Source organism: Oreochromis aureus, linkage group 2, assembly GCF_013358895.1.
Source record: "Oreochromis aureus strain Israel breed Guangdong linkage group 2, ZZ_aureus, whole genome shotgun sequence".
NCBI classification, from domain to species: domain Eukaryota; kingdom Metazoa; phylum Chordata; class Actinopteri; order Cichliformes; family Cichlidae; genus Oreochromis; species Oreochromis aureus.
In genome coordinates, this window is record NC_052943.1 from 9,668,030 (window position 1) to 9,685,291 (window position 17,262).

Below are 17,262 nucleotides of genomic sequence, written 5' to 3' on the forward strand. Positions count from 1 at the left end.
GTGTAGGTCACAATCACCCAAGGTTTCGGGTGAGCTCATTGGGAAACCTAGCCCCACCCTATCATTGGATTCCCTGAGGTCAGATGGCCCAGGGTATGAGTGGGCGTTAAGGCGTCTGAGAAGGGATCTCAAAACTGGATTATAGATGGCAGAAAGTTGGTGTCGTAAGCCACCGCCTCTGTTCAAAGATGGTCGCTCAGAGTGGACATAAATGGCCTCTTTCACTCCTCTTTCAAACCATCTGTCCTCTCTGTCCAAAATGTGAATATTGGCATCCTCGAAACAGTGACCTTTGTCTTTTAGATGCAGATGGACCGCCAAGTCTTGTCCCGTGGAGGTGGCTCTTTTATGTTGTGCCATGCGTTTATGAAGTGGCTGTTTGGTCTCTCCAATGTAGAGGTCTGGGCATTCCTCGCTACACTGTACAGCATACACTACATTGTTGAGTTTGTGTTTAGGAGTTTTGTCTTTCGGATGATTCCTAATTCATTGTAGCTTCATGCTATTAACACTGAAAAATTCTCTGAAAAATGATAGATGGCACATGATGATGGTGCGAGTGATTTTCAATAACTTTATTAAAACCATATTGTGACACAGACCAGAACACTTACAGAGCACACAACAGAAATAAATACCATCATGTGTACAGCGCTCATTGCCGAACAGAATTATTGCAGCTGGCTTTTGATTTATGTCATCCAGAAAGAGAGAGGGCATGCTATGTCATCAGACAGAGATACCACCAGGAGCTGGGCTCAGTGTGCCAAACACCCTGCCTGCTTTTTGACCGTAGAGAGCAGTTCCTTAAACATGTCACCGGCTCTGATATACAGCTAGGCTGCGTCTCAATCTAAAACAATCAGCTCCTGCTCAGCTCTGCTCGAGGAGGCATCGGGCTGCTTTAATCAAGGTCCATGTCAGGCTTGCTCTCTGTAGTTTCTGAGGCGGGATTGCCCGCAGCCTCGGTCGTTCCCTTGTCTGCCGCTGCTTCCTGGGGTTTCTCCTGGCCGTCGACGGGCCCGTTCTGCTCTGCAGGGGTCTCCTCTTTGGGAAGCTCCACTTTGGGTTTGGGCTTGGTCACGATAGGGTTACAAGCACCAAAAAGCTCCTGTGGAAAAATGAAATAATAGGTTTATTCAATAAAAACTGAACCAACCCTACAGTCTAATTTTCCCAGTGCTTACAATCTTAAACTCACCCTTGTCTTTGCTTTAATGTCTTTGACTTTGACAGATGGATCCACTGCCAGGCTCTGTTTGCTCTGCTGGTTCATGGCACTGTTCATCCAGATCATTGCATCGTTGTTCAGTTTGTCCACCTTGTTTACATCTGCCTCATCTAAATGGTCATACTGCTCATCCTGGAAATCAAACAGGCAATATTATGTGCTGTGCAGGCAACAGAAGCTATTAACAGTAGTTCTCATGTCTTTTAAACAATACCATCTAAACATATTTAAAAACAAATACATTTCTTAATACTGTAGTTAATAGTAGTCACCTTCATTTTGTAGGCTTCGATAAATTTCATGTACTGCTGGATTTGTTTTCCCAGCTCCTCAAAAGCTTTAGGTCTCTCTTCAGACTCGGCATACCTGTCCTGAATCGGCTGACCGAGTTTCTGCAGAGCACATGGTACACACATCAGTTAAAGGAATCAATATGTGATCAGACTAAGACAAGAAACATAAATAAAGAAATAAGAAAGAAATCAGGGCAATAATCACCTTCAACTCTGCCAGTTTGTCAATGTACACCTGTTTGGGTTGGTCCTCTCCATCTTCATACAGCCAGTTTTCAGTATCCTCCAGCTTTAAGGACAAAACATCTCGGTCCTAAAGAATTAGAATGATTTCACATTATGTCGAGGAACGTTGAATCTGCTGCTAATTACATCACAGCTTATCTTAAACGATGAATGAGACGATGCTGTTCACTCACAGATTCGCTGACGAACTTCTCCAGCATGCCATGCAGTTTGTCCCTCATTTCGTACACGTACTCTTCTACATTATTCTTGGCGTCGTTCCTCTCCTTCTCCAGCTTATCCTGCATGATCATCTTGCCCTGAGGAGAACAAACACAGCCATTCTTACTCCCAGGCGAGATGACTGGATTGTGTAATGCGAGTGTGAGAGATGGGTGAAAGTATAGTTACCTCATTTTCTACAAAAAGATTGAGCATGTCGTTTGCTAGCTGCCACTGTGGGTTGTTTTCAATTGGAAGCTCCAGAACTTTTGTCTTGACTTTGGGTTTTTTGGCTTGTGGAGGCTGATCAGACTTCTTCTCACCCTTGTTCTCCTCTGTGGAAGTCTAAGGAAAAAAATGAAAAGGTATAACAAAATATAAACACACAGAATGAAACAACTGTATTATAACATTTACACAGTCAAATGAATTAGCTTCACACTACACATACATTTAGTCTCAATAACCCATACACATACACATATAAGGATGAAAACGTTACATACAGACTTTATTCTGGGCCATCAGTTTAATATTTAACTGATTTTACACAGACATCTCACCTCCATCTCTTCACTCTCTCGTGGCGTCTTCTCTTCTGTTTCTTTCTGAGCATCTCCCTGAGCCGGCTGCTCATCCTGATCTGTCTGCATTTTGCTCTGCTGTGGGGAAAAAAAAATTTTTTAAGTTACTAAGAAGCATCTCACTACCAGTACCACACGCCACTTTGTGATGAACCGTTTGTCCAAACTACCTCTCCATCTTTGTCGGCAGCCTGTTCGGTTTCCATTGGTTCCTCTGCCTCATCAGACTTCTGCACTTCAACCAGAGAGGCGCTGGACACACTAAAGATTCCATGAATGTTCACCCGCACTTTCACTTTCACTTTGGAGCTCTCACCTGATGCCTGGGGGACAACTTTCTGGATCATAAACTGACCTGTGGAAATAAAGGGTGAAAAGGAGTAAGGATAAAAATGAAGTAGGAAAAACAGCTTTGGTGCAGCTTGTTAATCGCTGCCTGCCATATCCCACAGTCATTGAAAAGATATCACTCCGGGTCAGTTATAGGTCTGCATTTATTTAAAAAACAAACAAAAAAAAAAAAAACAAAAAAAAAAACTCTAGGGAGATTGCAACATATTATTAAAACCTGGGATGATAATGGTGAACCCGTGATGTATTAGGTGGGGAGAGAGAGAGAGAGAGAGAGAGAGAGAGGTGTAGTGAGCTCAAACTGGTGTAAAAAAAAAAAAAAAAAAAAAAAAAAAAAAAAAAAACCCCAACAACAACAACAACACACACACACACACAAAAAGGCTATGTTTAATAGTGAAATTCAGAGGATTTCCAGCACACACCACAAGAAACTCAAAGGATTGGGCCTAAACAGCTGTGTAGCCTTAAGAAAAACTCTTATCAGTGAGACTAATAAAAAATGCTTCAGTCAGCAGAAGGAACATAAAAATTGGACTCTGGAGCGACGGAAAAAGATCATGAGATCTGTTAAGGATTTACTGTGATGGTCACATCAGGGTACAAAGAAAGGCGGATTAAGTGATGCACTCATCATCCTTAGTGTGGAGTACAAGCTTATAAGAGCAGTGTTGATAATGGCATTCCTTCAGTTGGTCAGTTCTTGGTTCAACAACATTCTGCACCCAAAACTTCAATCTGGATACAGTGAGTGATCAAGTTTTTCGATCATGGGATTTTTTTCATCTTCATCCTCGATGGCTCAATTTGTGAAGGAGTTGTTCAGGTACCACGAGACATCAGTTTCAATGGGACATCAACAAGTCCAGACATTAAACCAACTCTTTAGGGTGTGCTGGAGAAGACTATACACAGTGCTCCACCTCTCCACTCGTGAGCACAAGATCTTGGTGAGATACTAATGTGATTCTGGACATATATATTTCTTGAGACATTGCATACGCTTATTGAAAAGAAGTGATGGCAAATGAGCACCATCATCAAAGCTTGGGTCCAACTACATATTAGTGTGTGACATTGTTTTCCAGGCAGTAAATTTGAAAGTGAGGAAAGGTACACCAACCAAGATATTTTTCTAAGGACTTTATGGGGGAAAAAAATTAAAACATAGGTACTTAATCTAGCTGTGTGTCTGCTTGATGTGTAGGTAACACAGTTTTAGGAAGGCTTCATTTCTTACCTATAGTGGGATCTGGATAAGGCAGCTCATTAGGGGAACTGTAGTAAGCCTCCAAAGAGAAAGGCTCTTTCCGGTAGAAAGTCAGCACTTTGGAAAAGGGCGCAGCATGGTTTTTGGGAAACACCTCGCAATCACTGCAACAAATGAATATTAAATTACATTAAATAATCAAGATAAATGTCAGCACAAATAAATAATGATGACAATAATAATAATAATGAAAAAGAAAGAAGACTTTTTCTTTTTTTACCTCACACCGTCCTCTGCAGCAGAATGCCATTTCAAAGAGATGGGATATGGAACGGCATCTGTGATGGAGAATTCACGGACTTTGAAGGCCGGAGACAGGATTGCACACTGAGGAGAGAGATGGCCTTGTGTCAATGAGCGCTGCAGTAGCATTATATTATAATAACTCCTCTCAATCATCAACACTTGTTAAAGTTCGTCAGAAGCAAACAACTGATTATTTTCCAGTAGACATAAGAATAAAACCCGACTGCGGTGCACCTGCAGAGCGCATCCTCTGGCCACAGCTTCATCAGCATTCAGTGTAGTGCTCAACTCCTTTCCAAAGAATTTGCTGATTCTCTCTTTGACAGCTGGGATTCTGGAAGCTCCGCCGACTATCTCAACCGCATAGATGTCTTCTTTCTTCAGTTCTTATGAAATAAAAATAAAGTTTAATCTTAAACATAAAGAAAAACTAATGAGTTCCTTTTTTAAACTCAATTAGACAAAAACTCTGAATTAAACTTACTGGCCTGTTCCAACAGACTCTGCAGAGGGGGTTCTACTCGGGCCCAAATGTCAGCACACATCTCTTCAAACTGAGCCCTGCAAAAGAAAAGAGGAACATGCCGTCAGATTTAAAGCAGATATCAACAATCAGCAAAAAATTACTTTCTTGTCGAACTACCTGTTCATTTTTCCAGTGACATCGATGTCATTCATGAAGCACTCGATGTTGAGTGGCAGGTCAGAGGAGTTAGCACTCATCAGTTTCTTCAGTTTTTCACACTCCTGGTAGAGCCTGACCAGAGCCCGGGGCTTTGACTTCACATCAAGCTTGTACTTCTTGCCGAATTCCTCGCAGAAATGTTTAACGAGCACCTCGTCAAAATCCTTTCCTCCCAACAGCGGGTCACATGCTGTGGCAAGAACCTGAGCGGCAGGGTAAAGAGTTATGGTTATGACACAAACTCAGTTGTAGACTGATAAACTATGTGCAGTGCACTGGGATTTCTACACACCTTGAGTTTGCCTTTATTAAAGGCACACACAGATGTCTGGTATCCAGAATGGCCCAGGTCCACGAACACCACATTCCTGGCCTTCTCCTCAGGAGCAGGCAGATCCTGTTTGTAGATTCCATAAGCCAAGGCAACTGCAAGGACATTAATCAAGTCAATTAGAATTTTTAGGTGTACCTTATTAACTAGTTAGAAGATGGGAGCTAGTATGCTTACAAACAACACCAAGCTACAGTGGCTTTGTATGACTCAAAGTTCAAAATAATCCTCGTCTTATATTCAACTCAATTTTATTTATACTGGGCAGTGATGTAGCCCTTTTAGTGCCTGATATGATCATATTGTGATATCTCCTTTTAAGAAAAAAAAAACCTGTTTGAAATTTGAGTATGTAGAGCAGTTCGACTGATTTGAGCATCCACCACTTTGAATATGACAGAAAATGATCAAGAGCATAATGGGTCTCAATTACTGTCAGATCAGAGTTGATTAGTGAGATGCACTTCCTTGCCTAAAAGCCCTGGTACAGACCTGCAGTTGTCTCATTCATCAGCCTCAAGCAGTTGAGTCCAGCAATCTGAGCAGCATCTACTACAGATCTCCTCTCAGCATCAGTGTAGTAGCAAGGAACCTGGTTAGAACAGAAGGGAGTCCATTGATTAGTCAATTAGCCTGGTTAATCAGCCCGCAAGGTGGCACACACTATAAGCTGGATGATGTGATTCTGATCTTTCTCAGCTAATAAACAGTAGATAATTTGGTCACACGAATATGCTCTCATGTTAAGCAAGTGTCTGAATTACATTAAAGTCACAGACTGAATATCACACGCATCTTTAGTATTTGCCACAGGTTTTTATTGTTTTGAAGATTGACAAGCGGAAGAAAATGCTTGTTTATGATTGCTGAGAAATAAAATTTCACTGCCAATGTGAAAAGAACTCTGAGCAATTAAACAAAACAAAACAAAACAAAAAAAACAACAACTTATAAGCAGCTGTCTCAAAAATGAGTCTCTCATCCAACTCCAGTCAGCTGTCCTCTGCTCTGCTGCTTGGAAGAGTTAAGCGTAATGGAACATGAATCACGTGTCTGCCTGCTGCAAGTTCTGGTTTAGTGTGCAGCAGATCTCCAGAGAAGAAGAATCACTACTGTAACCACCAGAAGTTCTTGGAGGTGAGTTTAAGTATTAACTCTAAAATAAGTCTGATGCACAATCAAAGGTCATGGGTTTCTGATAGAATATGGATGATTCAATAACTAAGACTGGATTTAATGAAACCAAACTATGTACAACATAGACTTCATCCAGACTGCCATTCTCTCAGAGATTGTGTGTTATTGTGTTAACCTACCTACTTAATGAAAGAGATTCAGGACAAGTCTGATCAGGTAACATGACAAATGCATGTGTGTGAGGCATGGACTTGTTATGACAGCATACTTACAGACACAACGCAGTCAGCCACGGGCTTCTTCAGGGCGTTCTCTGCCGTCTCCTTGAGTTTGGTGAGAAGCATGGCGGTGACCTGTTCAATGCTGAATACCTTTTCTTCCTCCATGTACATCACCTTTAACAAAAATCCAATTGACAGACATGGAAGTTTATTACACGCCAGCTCAAAATAAGTGTTTTGTATAGCAGCAGCTTCTTTAATATATTCCAGTTAGTGACACAGAGGAGCAACAGGTTCTCAGAGGTTTTCGATTAGATCCTTAAAGAAAAACAAACCCATTCTCAACCGCTAGAGAAAATGTTAGACCAAGTTTACTGTAAAGTCAGGTCTGGAAAAAGAATACAAAAATTTTAACTATAATGCAAATGTTCCCGCTACTCGTCTTACCTTGATGCCTGTTGTTCCCGTGGGCATTTGTGCAATATCGTACACCATGTTTTCTTTGAGAGACTGCACATATGGATCTGAAAATGCCCTGCCATGAAACTTCTTGAACCCTTGGACTGTGTTCTTGCAGTTTGTGACGACCTGTTTAATCAGAGAAAAAAGAGAAACAACTCTGTGTTTAATTGATGCACAACTACTAACTGCGCAAACTGTCAATTTATGACTTGGCAAATTGATTTGTGTTGATGCAGTTTCTGTGTAGAGAGTTATTCATGCTCTGTGCACTGTGTGATGAAGCCCCCACCCCGTATGGTCTCCTGAGCAAAACCTGTACCCAGCACCCCTCAGCTTCTAGTGAAAACATACCTGGCTTTTTGCAGCTGCACCAATTGATCGATTCCGGGGTCCAAAAGAAACACATGCTCTAAAAACAGAAAACACAATTCACCTCTCTCATCTACAACAATTACTTCACAATGGTGCAGCTAGTTCACCAACTGGCGATATAATATTAACTTTTTCACGTGTATTTTTTGAGATTCTGAAATCACAATTCTATGGTCCTTTATGTGGTTTTTCTGTGGACCGAGAGCGTTAAAAATGAAGCACAATAGGCTGATAATGTGGTTTTGACAGCCTGGTTCCGGCCTCCTCCCGTCAGCCTGCAGTAAAACATCCATCACCTGACTAGTTAGGTCACTTAACGACCTTTAAATGTTTTTTCGATGGTATTAATGTATTCAAACCCCAAAAGAAACAATAAATTAAAATCAAGTTATCCCAGGGTTTCTTTTTCTCCAACAATTTCGTTCCGGCTTGCTAGCATTAGCTTTAGCACTCACATGCTGTTTCCTGTTGTGAAATCTGTTAGCATGCTAACTAGCTAGCAATGTTAGCTTCACTCAATATTAGGATATAGAAAAGTACATTCGTTCACATTCTGTAGGTGTTATCGACGCACACGATAGATTGCAAAGCATCCTCAATGATGTGACTAGTCGTACTTACGGTGTACATCGATCGCTGTATTCATTGGCGACAGTTTCAATCCCTCCGGCTCGGGCTACTGCTACATAGCAGTTCAAAAACCCGACGTCAAAGCCTACAACTGACATTATCGCTAGCTAACTTGGTAGTGTGGAGTTACAAGGAGGAACAAAAATACAGTTCGGTGCTCAAAGTGACAGCGGTGGCTACAGAAGCTCTCAGTCAGCGGACGGTGATACACCCTTGTTCTTCTTGTTCCATGAAGCTGAGCAGCAGCATGCGGTACGCCGGCAGATGCGTGACAGCGTTCAGGAATTTTCTGTCTGTGCACTGACCAATAGCATCCGACTGCGGGGATCAGAGAGATGTCATGCGCCACCTACAGCTCAGACCCGGTATCCAATCAGCAGGTCTTTCTTTTTTTTCCTTTGGGGGTCGCAACAGCGGATCATGTGGTTCCTTCTCACCGTTCATAGCATCCTCTTCTGTCACACCAACACTCTGCATGTCCTCCTTCCGTACATCCATGAATCTTTTTTGTGGCCTTTCTCTTTTCCTCCTAGGTGGAAGCTCCATATCCATCCACCAACTCTTTCTCATATCTTCATGGTATGGGTCATCAGCTTTATCTCTGTATATTTACTATCACTCGGTCTACACTTGTTTCTTCTCTTCTCTATACCTCAGGAATCCTTTCACTCTCCAGGACTGTGTTAAACTATCTGGTTAAAAACTCAGCTGAGCTCTGCATACCTCCACAGGTATGTCATCTGAACCAACTGCCTTTCCACTCCTCATTCTTTTTATAGCTGCCATCATTTCCTCTTGCTAATCCTCTGCACTTCCTGATTTACATCTTCCTCTCTCTCTCATTTTATACATTCATCAGGTCCTCAAAGTACTCCTTCCACCTTCTTAGCACACCCTGGTCACTGATTAGTACATGCCCACCTCTGTCCATAATCACCCTAACCTGTTGCACATCCCAGTATCTCACTAGAGTCTGTATCATCGCTATCTGACTTCTGGTAGCTGTAGTGCCAACCATTAGCAGGTTGGTATTTTCTTAAGTATCACAACTACTTCAAATCAGCTGTAATAAAATTGTCTGACTGTTAAGACTTCTGATCAAGTTTCTGGCAACTCTCACCAGTTAAACATATCAAGCAGTCATATTAGCAAATCAGCATCAGGTGATGCAAAATCATGTTGTTGAATGTTCGGCTTTTACTTTGACACATAGTACCCACCTACGCTGTTGCAGATCCTGCCATGGCAACAGCACTCACCAGTGACTGTGGCCTGCAGGACACTGGATTCTACAACATCACAAAGTCAATCGGCCTACTTTTATTAGAGACTCATGAATCAACTAACACAGGGAAGGAATACAGTACATAAAGTTCACTGTCCTGCAAAAAGACAGCTGTGGCACTGCCTCCATGCATGGGGATGATTCCAGAAACACTGAGCCTGAAAATAAATACATTTATATGTCTTATATGCCCATTCCTCAGCACTGCCTTTATGACTGACTAGTATTAACTTCTGCAGTTCAACCATTTCTGCCTCATCAGTATTATTCTCATGGGATCAAAAATAGCAAATAATCACATCAAAATGTTCAAACTCATTGGGATCTTGCTCAAACACAGATTCCAACATTTTTAACCAAACCATAGTTAATTTTTCTGTGCACTGATAAATTAATTTAATGCAAAATATGTATTAGAACATGTAAAACTGCAGCCCTATCACAACATCCACCACATTCTAAGTGGAAACATGACAAACTGGTGTGCACAGGCATCAGATGATTGGCCAGAACATCACCAAATTTCATTTGTGAGAGTACCACACTTATCCTCCAAACGTCACACTCTAACTGAACTATTTTTTATTTTGTCATTCAATGTTAGGAATTAAAGTGAACCAACAGTCAATCAAAACTGATTTCACATAAATATTTTCACTTTTTATTGGTTAGACGTACAGACTTGGAATTATAAACAGAGGGCAGTTTAGAAAGGCGGTGCATGTTCATTGATTGTTCTCGTAGTCGGCTGGATTCTTCCTCTTGCCCTGCTGATGGACGCTGTTGCCCCAGCTGTAGGTCAGATACATAAGGATCATTGCTGCAAAAAGGATGATGACAAAACAGATTAGCATCAGCGATCTGACACTTTATATATAGTAGCTGCACCTTAATGTGAAATAACTGTCTTTAGTAAATCCTTAAAAATCATATTCTCTGTTCTCTCCATTCTCTTCAAATCTTCACTCATGCTTCACACATGACACAACTAAAACACTTCTATTATATTAGCACAAATACTGTTATGGTCAAACTTATAATCGATTAATTTAACAGGTCATCTAGGTTTGCTTTATTTATTTATTTTTTATCTTAAAAATAGCCTAAAGTAGTTCCGAAGAAGATCCTTTTATAGCTTAAAATACCAGCGTTTTTGGCTCAGAACCCAACTCCCAGATTCCAGTTTAACTAGGAAAATATGAACGACAGAGCTGAAACAAACAGGCCAAGCATGCTACATATGCTCTCATTTAATTATAAGAATTTACTGATATTGACATAATGAGCTGGTATACCAGAATCCTAACATAGTGTAAAAGAAAAACACTCACGGGGTGCAACTTTGAAGAAAGATGACGTGACCCTCCTCCACACATTTGGGATTCCCTTGGAGAAGTAGTTGGGGAAAGCCCTCTGCTCAAAGGGGGACAGACTGTATGTGATTATATGCCTGACCTTGGCCAAGTTTCCAAAGTGGCGTCCCATGTTTACTGGAGAGCTGGGCTGAAAAGACAGCAAGACGCATACAAACACAGTCATCAGTGCTTAAGTGTTTCTGTGAGCTGGATTTAAAGCAAATATTTTTAACCCAATAGCTGGATAATATATCTAATGCTCTCCTTAGAAACCAGCCTGTCATTGGAAAGGGGGTTATTGGGGTTACTGAATTTTAAATATACATAAAGGGCAATACATACGTGTCGTATTAACTTTAACGTAAAGTCGTCATTTAAACGTTAGCTTATGTAATGAGATTCACAAGTCAGCTTTATAAAGCGGTTTTATGTAACAGTATTACATAAACAATCACCTGCCCTTGTCTTAAAAACGTCCTGTGATAGTCACTAACACAGAACCCCCAAAGGGTGCCAGATTATTGATATGTAGCCTGTCTCAAAGAACACAAAATTAAAATCCCAAACGAGCTAAGGTTAGCCGCGCTAAATGTTAGCTCGTCTGTTAGCTCAAACAGGCTAGCTCCTGAGGTACAAACAGACCTTGAGCTTGCAAGAAAGCGTGGTATTTGAATTACAATAGGCTCACACTAGCTCTGTTTCACTATAAAAATGTACTGACTTCTCATGTTTTGGTATTACGGATAAATTAAAGAAAAACTATGCAGTTGAAATAATGACATTGAGACTCACCGCTTTGCTTGTCCACGGTGTTTCTGAACACTTCCGGTGTCTGTCGACCTTTGCTATTCAGGCGTCAGCTCACACCGAGGGCATTACTGCCGCCTGACGGGCTGGGGTTTGAACGGCAAGCCATGATCTGAGTGAGGAAAATGTGTTTTTTCTAGTTCCAGGTCTATTAATACTGTGCTCGTGTGTTTTCAGATATTCCAGTATTTCATTGTGGGCGTCATCTAGTTTAGGCCGCAGATCCTAGCTGCCACAACAAACCACACTCAGAAGGTGGCATCAGATAAAATGCAATAAAATCGACTGAGCTCTAAAAGTTTGTTTCCTCAGTAGGACTTAAAAAAAAAACAGGTAAAGTTGTGATCGAAAGTTCCCATACACTCATCATGGGCATGGATGTCATGTTAATTTTTATTCAATGATCCAGGGTGGAATGATTATGCATCATAGATCTTTAATCACTTAAAAAAACAAAAACAAAAAACAAAACAAGAATTGAGTGCAGAATTGAATTTGTGTTGGATTTTCTTTAGTATACATTTGTATACAGGCTTAAATATGAATATATACACTCCCACTTCCACTCGTTTAATGTGTTGCACCTCAACCAGAGACTTTGGTAGCCATAAATAAGCTTGAGGCACATTTGTGGCTGGATGACCACTCTTCATGGCACAATTGGTAGTTCATTTAAATTGATTGTTTAAATGCCCAGTCACTGCCTTGAAAGCATAGTCCACAATTTTTCACAAGGGTTGAGGTTGGTGTTTTGGCAAGACCATTACAAAAGTAATATCAGCCTGCTTTATGTATTCCAAAACTACTTGTGATGTGTGCTCGGCATCATTGTCCTGTTGGAACACACAATTAGATCTGAGTTCATACTGTCTAGCTTTGATTTAAGGTGATGAAGAAAGACACCTCTCATCTCTGTGGCCAGATAGCTCTATCTTTGTCTCATCTGGCCATAAAACTTTTCTTTTTTCAATAGATTCCCACAATTTCAGTGCCACTCGTCTGTATTTGGCATTGTACACAGAAAACACTATTCCAACAGTAAAACGCTCTTTTCTTTAGTGGTTCATAGCTTTTCACACAATTCCATTTAGACAAAGACGAGGTTTATGCATGCCATTTTTAATTTTTTTCAACTTTTGCCTACATAATTTCATTCTTTCGAATATTCCTAAGCTGAGCACAGACACACAGTGAATTCATTCAGTTTGCATAAATAGACATGATGTGCATTTAGTCTCATTCAACCAGTACAAATATATAAGCATGCAGTCAGTTCACACGTATGCAGTCACTCGGTGACCAGAAGTAATAAATACACACTGAAACCTCGACAACTTTCATTCTGGACATTATGCAGACAGACGTCTGTAATCCCCATGAATAAAACGATATGTAAAAGGTTTGGGAAGCGTTTGTGACTGCTTTTTCTTTTTGTCCAGAACAGGGCTACTTAAAATTTGCCAAATTGTGTTAAATTAAAGAATAATGACAGACACCCCACCCAGAATAAATTAACAAAAACAAGCAAACTTAAAATAAATCATACATCACACATTTTCATATTCAAGTGTGTTAGATTCATTAGAACATTTCTAACAGCTGAAGATCAGGATGCATCTGCACCTTTTCTGGCCATGCCTTAACAAAACTGAAATAAATGCCACACTTTTACATGATAAAATACTTTAAGTAAACACACCTGCTCCAGATCAAACTTCTTTCATGCACAACGATTTTATAAATTCATGAAATCACCGAGCCAGGTCAGAATATTTGATGCTTGGAAACAGTCCACCTGTGGGATGACTGCTGATGAGGGTTTGGTGACATTCTGATCAGCCTGAAAAAGAGAAAGGCATGTTGGTAGCTGGCTTAGCGACATGTACACCTGGTTGCGACCATGTCTTCAAACTCCTTGTAGACGTAAGAGCCGTCTTCTTCAAAGATCATGACACTGAGGGGGCTGTAGTGGGAGGGGACACACGAGGGCCTGGGGACAGAGGAGTCAAGCTTCTCATAGATGAGGTTTTGCACCATGGTGTGGACGGGTGAACCGTAGATGAAGCCCATGATCCTCGGGCAGATTCCTCTGCAGTACCTGGGATTGTACTTAGGCGGAAACACAATCCAGTGGTCTAGTTTGAGCTGACTGAAGCGCACCCTGAAATCATACAAGGCGCAGTCATGTGTTGGGAATTCGGAACTTGGGAGAAGCTCAGGCAGCTGGATGTCCAACCTTGTATCACCTCGTTTGCTCTTTGGAGATTCCCTTTTCCATCTCCTCTTGCGCCCATGACTGTGTTCTGGTTTTAAAGCCCCCTCCTTCTGAAAAGTATTAAAGGCCACAGATGGCCTTTTACTTGCTTTAGCACTCTCTAGTGACCTCTGGTGGGCGATTTTACTGGTGTCATTGAGGTAAAGAAGTAGAGGAGGGGACCTCAAGGTGATCTCCAGGGGACCTTTGCAACCATTGCCCTTGGCTCCTTGTTCCTCTGGGCAGGTGATGTTGACAAACAAGTGTATGTTCTTTTTCGGAAACTTTAGGAGAGGGATAAAAAATGAGGTGATGTCAATCTCCACCCAGTTTCTTCGGCTCCTCTTGCCGGTGCTGGCTGAAAAGTTCACTGCACGTTGGACCCCAGGACAGAGCGGGCACTGATTCGACCGCTCATACTCCTGGATAGTGATGTAACACAGAGAGCTGACAGGTGTTGAACTTTCATAGTCCAAACTGTACAGCAGGGCCGAGTTCAGAAGCTGCTCTTTTCTTCTCACTTGATGGAGGCTGTAGGACAAATCCTGCATAAAACTCTCTGTGGGTGAACACAAGAACACAGAGGGCAGAAAGTCACCATCATGTCATGATGCAAACGTGCTCAAGATTACACCAAATTTTAACTAATAAACATGCACAACTTATACATGTAGCCAATTCCACCAATTACATTTTTACTTTTAAGGGAAAGTGAAAATGCCTGTTTAGTGACAGTAATGCACTTCCATAATCAGTTACACACAAAAAACCCCTAAAAATGCACACTTTTTATATCTACACCATCAACTTTTACACACTTCTAAAAAAAATATATAATAAAAAAAATACTGATATATTGTAGCATAGCCAAGTATTATCACACTAAAGTTGAATGACTAAAAAAAAATGAAAAAAGACCTCAAGCTTTAATATCTGTGAAACCATTCATGTGGTTTGAACCATTTAAGATATTATGGGTTGTATATTAGAAGCTATAAATAATATATCAGTCCCCTGCCTGCAAAACTGATTTCTACAGGCATCCAATCTGCTGTCAGAGATCCGACATTCAAATATTTTGTGAATTTAAACAATATTCATTCTGCGTTAACTTGAGCTGCATCCATCAGAGTCCGTATTCATAGAGTTACAGTAATAGATTTAACTTAAAAAGTATCTGAAGCACCTCACTCAAGACGCTTTGTAGGTAAGAGAACTACAAAATGAACCCTTACAAAAAACTGAAAGACTAAAACATCTAGGAACCACCTACCTTAATCCCTCACAGTTTATGTCATAAATCCAATTAAAGACGTGCATCTTTTTCCTGGAACATCATTAAATCCAGCAGCCACAGTATATACCAGCCTTGTGTAGAAATTAGTTCTCCCTTTAATCCCTTTAAACAAGGTTTCCCATGGTACCATCTATAATTTGGGTTAGCACTAAGGTTAAGTTATGGCATTTCATAGGTGCTTGACTGAGCAGTTTTGCTGTAATTTTGCTGCACCAGCAATCATATAACAAGCAACACAATCCTCAGAGCAGGTATGACTAACTTCACCACACTGGGCCTAGTGAGTTTGTGTGTCAACAGTGCAAACAACACACCTAGGTGAGTGAGGGTGTGTGCAAATGTACGTGCATCTCTTGGCAGCGAACATCTACCTGCTGCTCAGCCTAATAACAAAAAAGTGCAGAGCAAAATGGATGATCTGGGGAAGAAATATAGGTATGGCAGAGAGGGAGGGAATAAAAATGAGAAAGAACAGATAGGCAGCTAAATGCTGCAAAAAACATCCCAGTTATGAACCAGATCAAACAAACACTCACCATACATGCAGCCTACTGATTTATGCAGGTGCACCAAAAGCCATAACATAACCTTGAAATTCAGTATTTAGGATTGTTGGCAGTCCCAGGTTGCCTTTTTAATGTTATAATATGAATAAAGTTATTCCAGGTGAACACAGAGTCCAAATTTATAACTAGCCTCAATGCACAACCTGTAAAATCAGTGGTTAGTGTATTGGATGTACATGGTGGGCTGGAATTGTTTACATATGATCTCAGTCTGCCCCTGGTACAGCAGAGAGAAGTGGGTCAGGTCAAGGTAAAGATGATGAGATGTAGTAGGGACAGTCACAACATTGTAATACCATTAAATGAACCACTTTTTGTTCTGTGTTGAGTCAGTTTGTTGGGACATTTGACTCAAAAACTTTATTTATATTACCAAATATAAACAGAGATACTTATCCTGAGGTGCATCTGGGAGTTGAGGTTCTTCTGAGATCCAGGAAGCTCTGGTAATTCCGCTTTGCTTTACTGCATCTTTGAAAAAGTGACCTATATCTCCAAAACATTGAAACTCTATAATCTTAAGCACATGACCCTAAGCAAGTATCCTTTCGGTGTTTTAAGGCTGTGTGCGACGTTTCAGAGCCTATTCGTTTATTTAAATGGCCATGGAGCATCAGTACTGCATCAATGTTTTGTTTTCTCCGAGTGCAGTCAGCTGTCCGTGTGACTTGCTCACCTTTGTTACTTTGTGCCAGGCACTCATCTTGTGGCTTGATCAGTCGGACAGTGTTGTAGATTTTGCTCCCGTCCACACTCCTCTGCACTCTGGAGGACTTCTTGTAAACCTCCGTCAGATATTTCATGTACCTGTGCTCGGGTTTGAGCTTTTTCTTCAGACCGGGGTTCCACCTCGACCCCCCGTGCTCCGACAGAGCTTTCAGCAGTGGGGAGAAGATGCTGTCGTACTGGTAGGTGAAGTCCGTCAGGGTGTGCTGCGCGTTAGAGGCAGGCGTGGAGGGCGCAACCAGCGGGAAGCTGCAGGTGACGAGCAGCAGCAGAGCGACAGTGCGAAAACGACGAAGGGCAACTGACATCAGCATTTGTTTTTCCATTATAAACAACGAAACCGGTCAAAACCTATCGGGACTCTCTGTGGAGAGCTCGAGGTCAACAGGAGCGAACACGTGCTGCCGCTGATCAACACGCGCAGGTGTTGGCAATCAGCTCCATCACTGATATTACTTTGTCATGTAAAAGAAAGCTGCTGCAGGAGACCCTGTGGCTTTGGTCGTGTGAAAAATAAGAATCAAAACTGCAGCGAGCTTGTTTTATATGTAGCATAAGTGAGAGAAATTTGTTATGTAAAGCACCAGCTCTGATTAAACTGTGAACCTTTAACTTCTGGTATTGAAGTACGTTTCCGGTTATTGTAAAAATAAGGTCAGACTACACATTTTAACATTTAAAGTGGAAAACTGAGCCTTCTAAACAGATTTGA

General features: G+C 41.2%; 3 protein-coding genes across 4 annotated transcripts; all 3 read right to left on the reverse strand.

Annotated features, from left to right (window-relative positions):
- Positions 1 to 548: 548 nt before the first annotated feature.
- On the reverse strand, positions 549 to 8,616 carry hspa4b (heat shock protein 4b). Of its 2 annotated transcripts, none has more exons than XM_039617116.1 (19): positions 8,252 to 8,616; positions 7,610 to 7,667; positions 7,244 to 7,384; positions 6,848 to 6,970; positions 5,931 to 6,030; positions 5,400 to 5,533; positions 5,066 to 5,310; positions 4,907 to 4,983; positions 4,657 to 4,808; positions 4,397 to 4,503; positions 4,147 to 4,280; positions 2,726 to 2,910; positions 2,535 to 2,630; positions 2,161 to 2,316; positions 1,944 to 2,069; positions 1,730 to 1,837; positions 1,504 to 1,623; positions 1,202 to 1,363; positions 549 to 1,111 (listed from the first exon to the last, which is right to left on the reverse strand). In XM_039617116.1, the coding sequence occupies exons 1-19, from the start codon at positions 8,356 to 8,358 to the stop codon at positions 905 to 907; spliced, it is 2,538 nt and encodes an 845-aa protein (XP_039473050.1). In that variant the 5' UTR covers positions 8,359 to 8,616; the 3' UTR covers positions 549 to 904. The 2 variants fall into 2 exon arrangements, with proteins under 2 accessions (XP_039473050.1, XP_031607021.1); XM_031751161.2 differs by having other exon boundaries at positions 2,535 to 2,633; positions 8,252 to 8,612.
- A 1,564-nt stretch (positions 8,617 to 10,180) lies between these two features.
- LOC116329184 (cytochrome b-c1 complex subunit 8) lies at positions 10,181 to 11,822 on the reverse strand. Its single transcript, XM_031751168.2, has 3 exons — positions 11,693 to 11,822; positions 10,877 to 11,048; positions 10,181 to 10,365 (listed from the first exon to the last, which is right to left on the reverse strand). The coding sequence occupies exons 2-3, from the start codon at positions 11,028 to 11,030 to the stop codon at positions 10,271 to 10,273; spliced, it is 249 nt and encodes an 82-aa protein (XP_031607028.1). The 5' UTR covers positions 11,031 to 11,048; positions 11,693 to 11,822; the 3' UTR covers positions 10,181 to 10,270.
- Positions 11,823 to 12,805: 983 nt separating this feature from the next.
- gdf9 (growth differentiation factor 9) lies at positions 12,806 to 17,222 on the reverse strand. Its single transcript, XM_031751170.2, has 2 exons — positions 16,501 to 17,222; positions 12,806 to 14,520 (listed from the first exon to the last, which is right to left on the reverse strand). The coding sequence occupies exons 1-2, from the start codon at positions 16,874 to 16,876 to the stop codon at positions 13,580 to 13,582; spliced, it is 1,317 nt and encodes a 438-aa protein (XP_031607030.1). The 5' UTR covers positions 16,877 to 17,222; the 3' UTR covers positions 12,806 to 13,579.
- Positions 17,223 to 17,262: the final 40 nt, after the last annotated feature.

Bases quoted from the DNA above. Each gene is read 5' to 3' on its own strand.
- hspa4b (XM_031751161.2), bottom strand. From the start codon at position 8,358: ATGTCAGTTGTAGGCTTTGACGTCGGGTTTTTGAACTGCTATGTAGCA. The intron at 1,838-1,943 runs GTGAGTGAACAG...CTAATTCTTTAG, and splicing joins AGAAGTTCGTCAGCGAATCT to GACCGAGATGTTTTGTCCTT. The intron at 1,112-1,201 runs GTGAGTTTAAGA...ATTTTTCCACAG, and splicing joins ACATTAAAGCAAAGACAAGG to GAGCTTTTTGGTGCTTGTAA.
- LOC116329184 (XM_031751168.2), bottom strand. From the start codon at position 11,030: ATGGGACGCCACTTTGGAAACTTGGCCAAGGTCAGGCATATAATCACA. The intron at 10,366-10,876 runs GTGAGTGTTTTT...TCCTTTTTGCAG, and splicing joins TTTCTTCAAAGTTGCACCCC to CAATGATCCTTATGTATCTG.
- gdf9 (XM_031751170.2), bottom strand. From the start codon at position 16,876: ATGGAAAAACAAATGCTGATGTCAGTTGCCCTTCGTCGTTTTCGCACT. The intron at 14,521-16,500 runs GTGAGCAAGTCA...GTTCACCCACAG, and splicing joins CCTGGCACAAAGTAACAAAG to AGAGTTTTATGCAGGATTTG.